The 16,268-nt window shown below is 43.4% G+C and overlaps 1 protein-coding gene across 1 annotated transcript in view; it reads right to left on the reverse strand.

The window, feature by feature from the left end:
- IBTK (inhibitor of Bruton tyrosine kinase) overlaps positions 1–16,268 on the reverse strand; it is a 732,550-nt gene that overhangs the window by 118,178 nt on the left and 598,104 nt on the right. Inside the window, exon 28 of the mRNA XM_086926550.1 lies at positions 12,199–12,345. Within this exon, the coding sequence (XP_086782676.1) occupies positions 12,199–12,345 (147 nt within the window). The remainder of the gene's footprint in view (positions 1–12,198; positions 12,346–16,268) is intronic.

A 16,268-nucleotide genomic window follows, 5' to 3' on the forward strand; every position in this document is an offset into this window, starting at 1 on the left:
TCACTTGGACCGTGGCCCTCCATCTTTGGTGAGCTGCCTGAGGTCATTTTGCGATTCCTGAGCCTCTGGCCTGAGAGTCCTCTTGAGGGTTGTCTTCTACTTTGGTGGGCTCCCCTGCTTGCTCAGGGGCTGCTTTGACTCTCCAGCACTTGGTGAGCCCCTTGGGCCATGCTGGTCCCAACAATTGCATACTGTCGTCTTCAACACAAGTTGCAGCTACCAAGGTTTGTTGGTCATCCCGCTTGGCACCGACCACCTAGTACCAACATTCGACAAGAGGCAGCTCGGGTACGGCTCCTGGTCTTCCATAGTGTGGCCTGGTCCCCACAGCTTCTGCGACAATGTCCTCGTCAGCTCTCCTGTACTTCCAGACAAGGATGGGCACTGCGTCTCCGCGCCTCCTGGTCAAGTCCGAGTGGCATAGACTCTGTCCCCTCTGTTTGCAGGTTCGCCTCTTCAAGAATCCACTCTTGGATTCCACCGGCAATCTTCAGAGACTTCTCCAGAGGCCTATCTTCCCAAGCCTTCCACTGTCGTCTACGGGAGACTTCAAAGTCAATTGAGCCCTATGCACCAGGCTTGTCGGGTGAGGTTAACCTGGTTCCTGGGGCTTCCGCAGGTGGGGTGGCTCTCCAACTTTCCATCCTCCAAAGGGTTTCTTCGGGCACTAAAAAATGTACTTCACCTCGCCTCCAGCACCTCTGGGAAGGGTCCTTTTTCTTTAAAATAGCAATTACAACTACTCCATTGACTTCCATTGGGCACGCAGCTGTGTTTCCACTCTGCACACAGCCTCCATGGCGTTCCTGCGTACTTACCTTGGGTGGTTTCTGTATCTCCCAGCTCCTCTGAGTCCTTTGGTCCAAGTCCCGTTCTTCATGCAGTTCGCATTTCACTTCTTTAGTATATGGTTTGGTCTCCCCCTGGAGACAAGTGTTTATTTGTACCACTTAGTCGATTTTTTTAATGTATTTTCATGTGTGTTGGTAACATGTTCGGGTAGGAGATATACATGTTAGTGATTGCGTTGTGTAATAAACAGACTTATTTTTCATATACACTGTGGTACTTTTCATCTAATCTACACTGTCAATTAAATGTGGGAAAGCAATCTGCTTTATATTCCTTAAAAATAGGCCTGAAGGATGGTCTGCACAGCTACCACTTTGAGAACCTAAGGTCATTAAAGACCACTAAAATCATCATAGGGGTTGCCTGGATTAGTGCACTCCTTTAAGGTGCACCATATACTAAGCCAGCCTCCTACAGGCGCCCAACACAAATCAATGGGGATTGGGAGCAATCAGTAAGAGGCTGCTTACAGGTAATTAGCAGCGGCTTGTGGTGGTCAGTCTCCAGGGGTTGAGGTAAGCACTAAATGGGGCCCAAAGCAGCACCAACACTACACCATCAGCGGCACAGGGGCAGCCGGGTGCAGGGTGCCAATACAGTGTCAGGGTACCAATACAATGAAATGGAGAAAGCCAAAATCGGAAACAGGCTCAGGCCAGGAGGCTGGTCGGAGGAAACCTATGGATGTAGAGGTAAGCTGTGTTGCTCTGGGAAGTAGGGGCACCTTTTTGTCTTCTTTACCAAGGCCCAGGACTGATGAGTTCAGTTGTGCCTTTTGGTGTCGGAAATGGCTTACCGGAGCAGATCGCATTAAGTGGGTGGGTGATGTGTAGGGGGGAAGGGTTTTCCGTGCAAAAGCGGCAGGCAGCGTCGAGGAGTCCTGGAGAGGTCAGCTCATGGTGGACTTGGGCTCTAAAGCGCTGGGGAATCTTGCTGGGACTGGTTGGCTACTTGGAATTGAGGCGGAGGCGTTTGGTGCAGAGGTGAAACCGGTTCTTCAGTTCACAGAGTCCTTATTTTAAAGATGGTAGATTGGTAAACAATTCCGCTGTTCTCGGGAGTCTTGATCTTTATTGAAAGCAGTCATTTCTCCCAGGGTTTTGAAGGTCACTGAGCTGCAGGACGAGTAATCTTTTAGTGCAGGATCGTCAAGGGCTGTAGACAGGCAGGTAGGGCTGGCCTCTACAGTCTTCTCTGCTGGTGCAGCTCTAAAGTGTCTGGCTCTTCTTAGGTCATTAGGAACTGAAGTTCAGGGTCGGGAGATGCCACCTAAATACTGGATTTAGGGGAGTGACAGGTAGTGGCCAATGGGCCACTTACCTGGTGTGTCTACGCCCTCTATAGTGCCCACCTCCTGTGGGAGGGGGACATGGACCTAGCCCTGATTCGATAAGTTCCACAATCTTCAAGATGGTGGGCATTGAAAAGTATGCTTCACCTCGCCTCCGGCACCTGAAGGGTAGAGTTGGCAGAGGGTGGCACACCTCCTGTTCTTTCTATGTTTTCACAGCTGTCCTCCCCACAAAAAGAGAGTGATGACAGCAGGAGACATATTCCCTCTAACAGGAGAGGTTTAGGTTGCATTACAAAGGCTGAAAGGCATTTGAAGCTCCCCACCACGGATGGCTCTTTATGACTGGGGGGAGGTGTCAACACAGGAAAGGCAGCGTTCTCAGCCTCAGAGTGCACAGACACTCTCCCCGTGAGTTCAGAACACAGTCAAAATCAGGCAGTCCCTCCACTCCCTACTTTGTTCCATCAGGCTGTATTAAAACACAATTTCTTTTAGATCACTGATATGTCTCTTTCTGCTCACCAAACCTAGATGTCTCATTGGGTTCTGGGGATGTCCAGACACACCAGAAGAGTTTCCCACTGCATAGATCTAACAGAGAAACAAAAGTGCTTTGTGCTCAAGTGCCATCATGGTGAAAATAAGGGTACAATGAGAAACGCCTATGTATAAATCCCAGCTATAGCCCAATAAGGAACATATGTCTTTGTTGACACTGCATTACTCGGATGTATACCAAGACCTAATCTAAACAGCACTTTTGTTTATATATATATATATATATATATATATATATATATATATATATATATATATATATATATATATATATATATATATTCACTGAAAAAACCATAGGTTATAGACCATATATAGTTAGGGATTAGCATTTAAAAAACCTTATTTTATTTGCACAAAACCATTGAAATTCCATATATAGTTAGTTGCACTAACTATATATCGCGGACCCGCAATCCACTGCTAATGATGTCACATATTACATCATTCATGACATGGTCAGTGACATCACTGATGACATCACTGATGACATCTCAAATGACATCACTGATGACATCACTGATGACAACACCCAGTGACTGTATGTTTCTGTAAAGTTAAAATATGTCTTACATATTGAAGAATGAGTGGATGTATAAGTGTCTGGATGAAGGATTTAGTAGGTGCATGACTGACTGTATGAGAGAATGATTAAATGTGTCTCACTGAGTGTATGGGTTAGTGATTAAAGTGTCTTAATTTGGTAATCATTATTTATGTTGTTCTGTAAACTGCTGCATGTTTAAATCAGTAGCTATATCAGTAACTATATGGGTTATTGAATGGTTGCCCAAGTATTTGTATGGGAGACTGAGTATGTGTGTGGTTGGCTGGTGTATAACTCTGTGCATAGATGTGTGAGCAGTTGATTCCCTAGGTGTATGGGTTCAAAAGTGCATGTAGAAACAGCTGTATGGACAGTTGACTGTGTGCATGAGTATATTGGTGAGTGAATGGATATCTCAGTGCTACATGTCAAAGTAAGTACATATGTAAAACACACTCCATGTGAGAGTTGACATATATAAATAACTGAACATAAGAGCCAGTGAATGTGTGAGTGGCTGTATGAATCATTGTGAACTTGTATCAAGGATTGTATAAGAGAGTAAATATGTGTTACTATATGTTTGAATAAGTAAGGTGTGTATAACTGTATAGTTGAGGAAATGGAGATGTGATTGATTCTTTGCATGACTGACTAGGTGTGTGAGTAACTCCATGGATGTGTGACAGTCTGTGAGTGCCTGTTTACACTGAGTGTATCTAAGGTTATATTAGAGTCTGAAGATGTATTATCACATAAATGATATCATCAGTGATGTAATCAGTAATGTCAAATGAGATGTCAGTGATGTCATCAGTGATGTCATTTGAGATGTCATCAGTGATGTCATCAGTGATGTCATTTGAGATGTCATCAGTGATGTCATCAGTGATGTCACTGACCATGTCATGAATGATGTAATATGTGACATCATTAGCAGTGGATTGCGGGTCCGCGATATATAGTTAGTGCAACTAACTATATATGGAATTTCAATGGTTTTGTGCAAATAAAATAAGGTTTTTTAAATGCTAATCCCTAACTATATATGGTCTATAACCTATGGTTTTTTCAGTGAATTTTCAAGGTTTTGTAAATGCAAATTCCTAACTATATATGGTCTATAACCTATGGTTTTTTCTGTGAATTTCATTGGTTTTTTAAAAGCTAATATCTATAGCTGTAAAATATATTCTTTATTAAGTGACGTATCACGTAGCCCGTGAGACGCCTCATGATGCATCGCATAACCGTGACGTATCGTCTCTGCAGCGCAAACCAAACCCAAAACGTAAGCGCGCCAGAACACGCTTAAAGATATATATATATATTTTTAACCTTAATTAGACAAAATCCACACGTGCACATATCACAAACGTTCAAAAAACACAATATGTCGGACTCCCGTTACGCTGCCGGTTAGCTGCCCGGTTAACGTACCAGGAAGCACCTTTACCGCGAAAAATCGCAATTCTTTTTTTCTTTTGCCCCGCAGGGAACTTTAATAGCCCCCTCATCAATTCTAGGGGTTCAGGAGGGGTCTGCCTTACCCCTTTCATTCATTTACCCCTTTTTTTTTTCCACCTCTTGTCTCTCGATCCTACCGAGAGACAAGATGGCGGCCGCTCCGGACTGTTTACAATGTTGACAGCCAATCAGCTACTCCTCAGACTCCCGTTACACTGCCGGTTAGCTTCCCGGTTAGCTGCCCGGTTAGCTGCCCGGTTCGCGTACCAAGACGCGTCTCTACGGCGAAAAAATCGGATTTTTTTTTTTTTTTTGGCCCCGCGTGGCTTTATAATATCCCCCTCATCAATCCTATGGGGTCAGAAGGGGTCTACCTTGCCCTCTTTCCTTCATTTCCCCCTTTGTTTTGGTCTCCTCTTGTCTCTCGATCCTACCGAGAGACAAGATGGCGGCCGCTCCGGACTGTTTACAATGTTGACAGCCAATCAGCTACTCCTCAGACTCCCGTTACACTGCCGGTTAGCTTCCCGGTTAGCTGCCCGGTTCGCGTACCAAGACGCGTCTCTACGGCGAAAAAATCTGAATTTTTTTTTTGGGGCCCCGCGTGGCTCTATAATATCCCCCTCATCAATCCTAGGGGGTCAGAAGGGGTCTACCTTGCCCCCTTTCCTTCATTTCCCCCTTTGTTTTGGCCTCCTCTTGTCTCTCGATCCTACCGAGAGACAAGATGGCGGCCGCTCCGGACTGTTTAGAATGTTGACAGACACCGGAGAGCCAATCAGCTTCGCTTCGCAAAGTTCCGATACGCGAAAAGTTCGCTAACCAGAGCGCTACCCGGAGCGCTGTTACAGATATATATCTTGTTTTAAACGTTAATTTCTCAAAATCCACTGAAGCACATATATTGAGACCTAGCAAAGGCACATCGGGCTAACAGTCCCTACAATTTTGCCAAGTTTCGTGGAAATCCATTCAGCCATTCGGGCTAAAAGTGAGGCCAACCGCCCTATGGAAATTAACATGGGAAAAACGCGTTTTGGGACCCCCCTTTTTTCTCGGCCCCCCCTTGACGAACCCCCCCCAAATTTCCAGGAGCTGCTCATAAACAAAATGTGCCATTTTCCTGAAAATTTCAGCCAATTCCGTCCACAAACGCCAAAGTTATTAGGCATAGAATTTTCAAAAGTTCCATAGAGAAAAAATCCTAACTATATATACCTACTGGCTATCGCCAGTAGGTAATATATATATACATACATATATATATATACATATATATGATTAACAAAGGCTTCTATGAAGCCGAAACGAGTCTCTCTGGTCGCAGGGTCGAGGCTCACCACATCCACAGGTATTCTTCCTGAAAAAAGATTGCAGCACTCACGGGGGTGGTTTCGCAAATTAGTTTATTCGGAAACCATTCGGCATAGTAAGACGCGTTTCGGCCTTCATCAATTGTTACACAGCGAGACGTGGCGGCCATTGATGTTATATAACCTTTACTCATTCACGACATAGACAAGGGACTCTAACTGATCGTATGGGTGCCGCCATCTTGTAACGTGCACAATACATCTAACTAGGTAAATATCCTAAGTTATACACAGGCTATATTTAAAAAAAATCTCATTGTACAAAACTCGATAGGAGTACTGTCAGATCTAAAGCCAATATAACAGCTACTGAATATCGCCCTATATGGGCAAGCCCTTGACACGCCCTTGTGATTCATTCGTTGTAAAATCTTGCCCTGAATGGGCCTGAGTAATGGTTATATTTCTTACTATCTAAATTACAACAATTCATAAGTAACTCTTAGCAGGATTTACGAAATTCAATTTTGGCCGGCCGGCCAAGCAACATCATGGAGATTATTCATAGTTCTAATCCACAGATACACTAAAAATCACAATATGTCAGTTCAACTGATCCCAGTTGCATGTAAAACATGTCAAAATATAACTTTATTATATCCAAGAGCTGTTTTCCAACATATCAATGGACAACATCAAACATATTATCCCAAATGTACTGATAGTTCCTCATGCATATTTAATCCTTTCAGCATTTTGCTCTGGAGATCTATAATATAGCGAGATTCTAGTCGCCTAAGTTTCTGTAAGCAATCTCCACATCTTACATTAATCAGAACACTATCTAGGCAAATATACAACAACAGGTCCCTGTTGCGTTTGTGTTCCTTGTCAAAATGCCTAGCTACAGGGTAGGCCCCATCGTAGTTCTTGATGGCCCGCATGTGCTCCAAAATGCGCACCTTCACTGGATGACTGGTGCTCCCTATGTACCTCAGCCCACAGGGACAAATCAAGCAATAGATGGCAAAAGGGGTAGAGCATGTAAGGAATTTCGGTATACATCTAGGTGTGGTCAACCCTGGTACCTTATAGGTGAGTGTGCGTTTACTGAATTTGCAGGCCTTGCAACGGCCACAAGGATAGAAACCTTTTAAAGGTGGCAATCTGGTTTGAGTTGTAAGTCCCACATGATGGCTTTTCACTAAATGGTTCTTAAGGGATCCTTCGTCGCTGGCGTGGCGTGCCTGTCTGCCTGCTGGAAGTTGAGAGGAGCTGATATATAAATATATATATAAATATATATATATTCACTGAAAAAACCATAGTTTCACACATGTTCTAGTTAGCTGGACATTTCACTCATACAAAACCATTGAAATTCCCCCGTTATAGTTAGTTCTCCTAACTATAACTCGCACGCCCGCAATCCACTGCTGATGATGTCACATATTACATCACTCATGACATGGTTAGTGACATCACTGATAACTATAACATGTGTGAAACCTATGGTTTTTTCAGTGAATTTCTAAGGTTTTTTTAATGCTAATTCCTAACTATAATGTGGCTGAAACATATGATTTTTTTCAGTGAATTTCAAAGGGTTTGTAAATGATAATTTTTAAATGTATTAATTGTTATATTTTTTTATACTGATTTACTACATTGTTTTAAAATTATTTTTAGATATTTTATTTTTTAAATTACATTACATATTTTTAATATAAATTGAAAAATGTTTTTAAAAATAAATTTGATATATTTTTTAATTTATATATATTTTATATAGCAGGCAATGATATCCTATGGAAGGAAATTCAAGTTACTGTAAGTAGGGTTAGAATTACTTTTAAGGATCAGTAGTGGGCTAAAAGATGCAACATTGAGGTCTCTCCTGACAACAGGTGAGTAAATAGGAATTCGTAGTTCGGGTGATTTTAGAGGAATTTTTTTAAAGTTCCAAAACTCCACACTTTGAAGAATTTCCGAGTAAAACCACTCAATGTTACCCTATGGAAGGAAATTCACTTAGCAGGTAAGTAGTGTTATCAGTACTATTTCTTACTCAGTGGTGGATCCTGGATCCAGCACTGGTGCATCTCCTGTAAACAGTTGAAAGAATATGTTCAAGTCATACAAGCAGTTTTTAAGGAATATTTTTAATTTGTGAAAATAGACACTTAGAAAGTTTTCTGGTGAAAACCAGACAATGGATTCCTTTGGAAGGAAATAAAAGTTACTGGTAAGTATGGTTAGAATTACTTTTCAGGGTCAGTGCTGGACTAAAAGATGCAGCACTGTGTTCTCTCCTGATAACAGGTGAGTAAATCGGAATTCGTTGCTCGGATGATTTTAGGTGAATATTTTAAAGTTCCAAAACTCCACACTTAGAAGAATTTCGAAGTGAAACCAGTCAATGTTAGCCTATGGAAGGAAATTCAAGTTACTGGTAAGTATGGTTAGAATTACTTTTGAGGATCAGTACTGGGCTTAACCCCTTCGATGCGGGTGACAAAGCCAGCTCGTCATGGGCAGTTACCTGCGCTGCGCGCATGACGAGCTGGCTTTGTCACGTTACCCGCGATTTTTAAATTTCAGCGCGCAGCTGGAAAACCCGCTAGCGCGCATGCGGTTAAAGATGCAGCACTGAGGTCTCTCTTGATAACAGGTAAGTAAATCGGAATTCGTACTACATCAAGTAAGCGCCACAGAGCTGCGCAGCAGTGAGATGTAAAAAGAGGCACAGCATGCACCACCTCTCTGCAACGCAGCACAGTGGCACTTCCTGGAAGCACCTGGTGGAGAACTTGGCCCCCATGGTCCCTCAGGTTTGACGTTGAATTTTTTTCCCAGCTTAAAACGTGCCACAGGGCGTGTTTGCACACATCACGTCAGGACCCTTCCCCTCCCTTCACCTCTGTCTAAACGCGCCCTGTCACCGTTCTAACTTGAGAGTTTAAGTCCCCTTCAATCCTAAGGATCCCTAGGGTCAAACTAGACCACTAGATACCTCCAGTAAGCACCACAGAGCTGCGTTGCAGAGAACACCTGTTGGGCTATTTGGCCTTCAGGGACCCTCAGTATTGAAAGAGAATTGATTTCCCAACTTCAAGTGCACCACAGGGCGCATTTGCACACTGATGAAGGAAGGGGGCGTGGCGTGAGGTGACATGTCTGCAAACACGCCCGGTGGCGCGTTTTAAGTTAGAGAATTAATTCCTCTTCATTCCTGAGGTCCCCTGTGGGCCAACTAGCCCACCAGGCACCCTCCAGTATGCGTCAGGGAACTGCAATGCAGAGAGGTGTTCAGAGGCCAAGCCCCTTTTCACAACACTCTGCAACGTAGCGCCGTGATGCTTACTGGAGGTACCTGGGGGGCTAGTTGGGCCCTAGGGGACCTCTGGATTGAAGAGGAATTAATTCCCAAACTTAAAACGCGCCACAGGGCGTGTTTGCACACACATCACCTCAAGCCCCGCCCCCTTCCTTCACCACTGTGAAAACGCGCCCTGTGGCGCGTTATAAATTGGGGGATTAAGTTCCCTTGAATACATCACCTCAAGCCCGCCCCCTTCCTTCACCACTGTGCAAACACGCCCTGTGGCGCGTTCTAAATTGGGGGATTAAGTTCCCTTGAATACTGGGGGTCCCTGGGGGCCAACTAGGCCACCAGGAACCTCCATTATGCGCCAGGGGGCGGCGTTGCAGAGAGGTGTAAAAAGGGGCGCTGCCTCATTACATCTCTCTGCAACGCAGCATCCTGGCGCATACTGGAGGATCCTGGTGGGCTGCTTGGCCCCCAGGGACCCCCAGTATTCAAGAGGAATTACTTCCCCCTCTGCAAACGCACCAGGGGGTGCATTTGCAGAGTGGTGCAAGGAGGGGGCGTGGCCTCCTCCCCGATCCTGGTGGATCGGGGGTCCCTTATGGAGCCCCCTAAGCAGGCCTAGGAGGTCAGGGAGTTTCTACCCTGCCCACTTTTCTTGTTTTTCGCTTTTCTTTTTCTGTTTTCTCGTGCCTCGGTTCTACCGAGGCACAAGATGGCTGCCAACACTTCCTGGTTTGGAGTGTTGACAGCCAATTAGCATGCAGCTCGTGCTCGGGAGGGTACGGGTATAATCTTCGGACGGGACTTCGTCTCTAGATATATCTAAGATTTTACTTTTGATTTTCTCAGGAACTACCGCACGGATTTACACCATTTAACAAAAAGCGCCATCTGCGAACCAAACTCGACCTTTTTGCCAAATTTGGTGTAATTCCGTTCAGCAGTTATTCAATTTAGTAAACTTATCTTTTTGCGTGTGATGTAAAAAAGCTTGCATTATTTCACTACTAAAAATGCTTTCCTTGGACACCTCATCTATGTGCAGGTAAAGGCCCATTTCCTTGTTACCATTTAATGTCTAGGTAGCGGACAGAGCTTCATGCCCAACTCTCATTGTTTACTGCAAGAAATCGTTCTTTGACTCTGCTTAAGCAGTTTTTCGACCACACCATGACACAGAAGTAATTATAAGAGCCATTCAAAGTGAGCTGCCCATTATATACGATCTGGATGGTACAGTGCTGATTGTTCACGACGGCGCAGTGGCCACTGACACTGTGCCCCATGCAACACATACATAGGTTGGAGGGTTTTGGGATTTAATGTAAGGCCTTTAAAATTATTTCCACCTTTCTCTCTGTGTTCCTCTAAACCTTTGCCTTTTGGGCTCCACAAGGATCCTCGCAAATCTGCAAGCTGTTTAATTTTTTTTATGACTCCTTTAACCGGACTTATATTGTTAAACTGGTCTTTCATGTGTTATGCTGCTGATACCCAGCCCATATTAGGGTTGGACTGAAACACAGATATGGTTTTGCGGCAACTGTTGTTGCGGTCTCAACTGTATCGTATTGGGTGTTACATAATAGTTTGAAACTGAACACTAACTAAATGGAGATGGTGTTATTAGGGGAGGCTCCACCAATCTGGACATCAGAACGGTACCAGATACCCTGCATCATTGTCCACAGTCCACAAAGACTAAGGAATTAAGGTGTATATTTTGAGGATGAACAAGTGGCCCTGGACCTGTTTTTTCTACTTCCAAATGCTCAAGAAAATCTTGCCCTTTCTCCCACAAAAAAACACACTACCAAATACTATAGGCACATGTAGGCTCACTTCTTGACTATTCTAATGTAATTTACCTGGGATTTCAAATTACAGTAAAGTGCCCATATTTTCAGACATTTTCATAGTTTACACTGACTACCTCTACACAAACACGCAAAGTTTAAATGATTACATCTAGTTCAAGGCCATGAGAAAACACAAATAAAATGCATCCTTTATCGGGTAGATCATTTGCTTGGTGCTTCCCAACATACACTATTAAACCATAATGGTGGGTCCTTTTAATGAAAGATCCAAGATTAGCAAACAGCCTTCTCCTATCAGGACACCTTAACAGGTATTTGTAGGCTTTACAAATTCCATTAAAAAAAAACATAACTACCCAAATACGTGACAAATCTTTTCAAGAAAGTCTAGGGGCTCCTTGAATTGAAAAATAATTTATATTCCTGGATAAACGTAAGAGTCATTCTAGATGCCAATAAATAACTAGGCAGTGATGCATGAATAGCCCATTAGCAGGGTCTGCACAGAAAATATAAAGAAGTAGTACTGCAAAGCAAAACAGCACAATAATTTAATTAAGGCTTGAAGGCAAGTACATTTAAGCAGAGTGTGGCAAGAAATAAAACCACACAATGAAAAGGCACTGATATAAACGGTTTCAGAGAAAATACTCTAAAACTCAATGATTCCGAGCAAGCTTATCACTTTTTTTCATAGCACTACTTAATCAAAAAACCTAGTTTACTCACATTTAAAACGTAGATACACAAATTGTCCCCTGTGGTAAACTCGAGGTTCAGTGAAATGTTAAAGACAAACTTGAAGTGGGAAACAACATGCAAATGACTCTGAGAATGGCATGTGCAGAAAGCAGCACTGGTATTTTGTAGAAGCATTGCAGTAAATGATAAGCAGTAGCTGCCAGTAATGCGGTTTATGCTGTACTCGGTTTAGCAAGGACTTCCAGTCACTGATTCGATTATAGTCAGAAGTAAATTCAATACTCAAATAGAATTGTGAAAGTAATTTACTTCACCTTAATGATTTTTGAGCTTGCAAGTCTTCTATTCCTGTGAACCTGTTTTTAACATCTTGCGAAGGACTACTTGCGAGGATTGACGTCTGCTCTTCCAACATAAGATCACGAAAGGAGTTTTGAAATGAAAAATTTGATGATGCCGCCCTATAAATCAAAAATATTTTTTTACAGCCAATCTTGTGTTCAACATTTTATAATATACAGCACATGAAATTAGCTCACTTCCATTGGTAAAAGTTAATTTACAATAGATCATTTTTATTAGCAATTGTATTGAAACGTCATCGGACAAATGCACCAAAGTTTCGAAGAGAGACATATGCATTGCACTATTTTGTGGTTGCAGTTGAGCAAACGAGGGTGTTGGATTAAGAAAGACGTACAATACCTGAAACATCCAAAAATACGGATTGGGCCAATGCCTTTCAGACATTAAAGACCAAGTGAATAAAGGTTACCTCTATACTCGTCAAAGCAATCGGGATCGAAAAAAGTAGGTTTTAGAACCTTTAGAGAGAAACAGAGCTGGTTAAGGTGCTTCAGTTTATTATATTTCTATATGTATTTCCACTCTTGCCTACCACACCACCCACTGACCCCAACCTAGTGGAAACTACTGTCAAATCTCAAAACTCCCTTTCTTTTAAAAAAACAATATTTTTATTTTATTTTGCATATGAACACATGCATACAAATAAAATTTCTGTAACTTCGGTCGCATGTAACATAGCCATCCTTTCCAAACTCTCCGCCCCAGGTTTGTCCTATTGGGGTTAACTCATGATCATTGTATTTAATGAGGGGTATTCTTTTAAATTGGAGTCCTTCAGTTGGGGCGACTTGCAGTATTCTCCATTTTTGAGTCTGGCGGTTCGGTTGTGGTATTTACTCCGGAGGACAACGCTATGGCGTCTTGTATGTTATGAGGTCTAGTCCGTGGTAGAGCTGGAGTTGCAGTAGGAGCCTATTTTGCTTTCACCATTTTATTTTTTTTCAAAGGGAAAACGTCTGCACATTTCTTTTAGAGGGCTGGGGCCTGGTTCTAAAGTACTTTCCCTCCATTTTCTTGTGTGGTGTTTGGGAATTTTGCATTATTCGCCTGTTTGGACCCTGGTCTGCCCACGGCCAGCCAGCACTAGGCATTGGGTGTATATTAAAAACATTTTCACATTTTTCTTTAAAGTGCTAAAGGGTATTTTGGTGGGGCCATTTTTGTTTTCTTGGGATGTTTGTGGTTGCAGAATTTTTTAAGATGACTTAATTTTCATTTTTGACATTGCTGAACAATCTACCAAACAATCTGTAGCCCAGCAAAGATGGACATCCCCTTAAAACCAGGATGAGATTGCATTCAGGTGTGCCTTGTAAGCGCTACACTGGTACAAACGGTTCTGATCACACAGCCTAGGTCAGGGGTCTTCAAACTGTGGGGCGCGACCCCCAGGGGGGCCGTGGAGTGGTGTGAAGGGGGTCCCGCATTCACAGTCACAGTCTGCCCTGGCCTCCAGGGCTTCAGCCCCCCTCTTTCCCCGTCCTTTGTCTCAGCCCAGGCTGCTGCAGTGAAACTCGAGCTGCTGGGGGCTCGGCTGGGCAGTGTCTGGAGTTTTATCTCCGGCCCGAGTTTTTCACAGGTCTTTAAAGACCATTAACATATTTACATGCCTTTTGTAAACTGATTGCAGAGGCTTAATGTTTTTTATGGTTTCAGTACCCCCTGGGCCCCCACTCTGCCTATTCCTTACATTTGTATTTTTACACTTCTTGCTGTAGTGTGAGAATGCATTTAATGAAAAGGAATATAAAGTTGGGTTGGCAAAAGAAAAATGCCTGCTCTTGACACTAAATAGAGTTATAAATAAAAAAGTATGTATAAATTAGTTATGTGACTTTCTGTCTTTGTTCTGTTTTATTTTCAGTCATGGATCATTGAGGCAGGCCTACACAATTAAAAGTGACAAAATTAAAAGTGACACAATTAAAAGTGCTTTCTATTTATATTTGCTGTTTTAAGTATTCACAGATAAGTGCTAAAAATACAGCTTTTGGTGACTGCTTATTTATGGGTCATCAAAATAATGAGCTGGTAACCCTAATCATAAGACTGGAAGTTTGTTGCAGGATCAGCACATTATTTATTTCCTCCACCCTCAATCCCTAATTAATGCCATTATAGCAATAGTTTAACTTCTATCTGAAACCCTACACTTCAATTTTCTGGGAATTCACCCTGCTTTCAGACAACTCACTTCTCATTCTCGCCTTCACTTTCACGCTCACCCTGCACTCGCAGCAATCACAATGCACTCACAGTGATCGCCATGCACTCACACTGATCGCCATGCACTCACACTGATAACAATGCACTCACACTGATCACATTGCACTCACACTGATCACAATGCGCTCACACTGATCACAATGCGCTCACACTGATCACAATGCACTCACACTGATCACAATGCACTCACACTGATCACAATGCACTCACACTGATCACCATTCACTCACACTATTCACCCGCTCACCGTGCACTCCCACTGATCACCGTGCACTCACACTGATCACTTTGCACTCACACTGATCACCGTGGACTCACACTGATCACCATGCACTCACACTGATCACAATGCACTCACACTGATCACCATGCACTCACACTGATCACCATGCACTCACACCAATCACCATGCACTCACACCAATCACCATGCACTCACACCAATCACCCGCTCTCCCTGCACACAGTGATCATAATGCACTCACACTGATCACCATGCACTCACAACATTCACCCGCTCACCCTGCACTCAGTGATCTCAATGCACTCACACTGATCACATGCACTCACAACGTTCACCCGCTCACTGTGCACTCACAGCAATCACTATGCACTCACACTGATCACCATGCACTCACAACATTCACCCGCTCACCCTGCACTCACAGTGATCTCAATGCACTCACACTGATCACATGCACTCACAACATTCACCCGCTCACCCTGCACTCACAGTGATCATAATGCACTCACAGTGATCACAGTGCACTCACACTGATCACCCTGCACTCACAGTGATCACTCTGCACTAAAAATGTGCTTGCATTGTTCACTCTGTACCTCACCCTGCAGTCACATGAGCACAATTTTCATCCTGCACTTATGTGACACTTCATTCATCTGTCCCCCCTCACTGCTCAATCTGTAGCTCACTCAAACAAGGCCATCACTAACCATGCACTAATTTGTCCCACTCTGCTCAAATTCATATGGTCACCTCACTCAACCTGTAGTACTCCTTTTACCCTACTCTCACACTGTTGCATTGCTCTGCTTGCAGTCACATGGGCACTCTTGTCACCCACACAGTGCAGAAGCTTAAAGTACCTGGTACACAAAAGATGTACCATTCATATCACAGAAGTGAGTGTGAGTAAACTATGAGTATTTTGTCAGACAGGTGCTATAGAGAGATGAGGTGTATTGTTGGTGAGTGGTAGTGAGGGAATTCATGGAGAAGGTGGAAAGACTGTTGCACCGTGTGTGACTAGTGCTAGGGCCAGTCCTGGCTGGGAGTGTTAAACCCCCCCGAAGTTCGGGTCTAGTGGATCCCCTGCTTCTGCCTATTATTATTTACGTTTGTAGTGCGCTACTGTTATTAAAAGGTGTCCTGGGGCTAATAACCATCTGCCTGCAATGTGAGAGAGGGGTCTGGGGTTGGGAGAGAAGAGAGGGATGAAGGAAGGGGTGAGAGGAAAGGGGCATGGGTAAACTGCTTAACTCTGCACAAGACCGCCAGGGTTTGAAGGGACACTTGCTGCTCCCGGCCATGGCCAGGTGAGCTTCTAATGTGGCAGCGCGTATTCCTGCGGAGTGGGAGACCCTTCACAAAGGTTGACTAGACATCTTTCAGATGTTAATTGCTGTATTTTGGTTATAAACTGGCACTGATGGGGTGAAATCTTTCCTCTGTGTTACTGTGTTTAAAAAATTTCAAAATAATATAGCAATGCTATCCCAAAATACGCAGCACCACAAAACATTATTTAAATTTTCTACTCACACAATTT

The sequence above is a fragment of the Lissotriton vulgaris genome, chromosome 6 (genome assembly GCF_964263255.1).
Source record: "Lissotriton vulgaris chromosome 6, aLisVul1.2, whole genome shotgun sequence".
NCBI lineage: Eukaryota > Metazoa > Chordata > Amphibia > Caudata > Salamandridae > Lissotriton > Lissotriton vulgaris.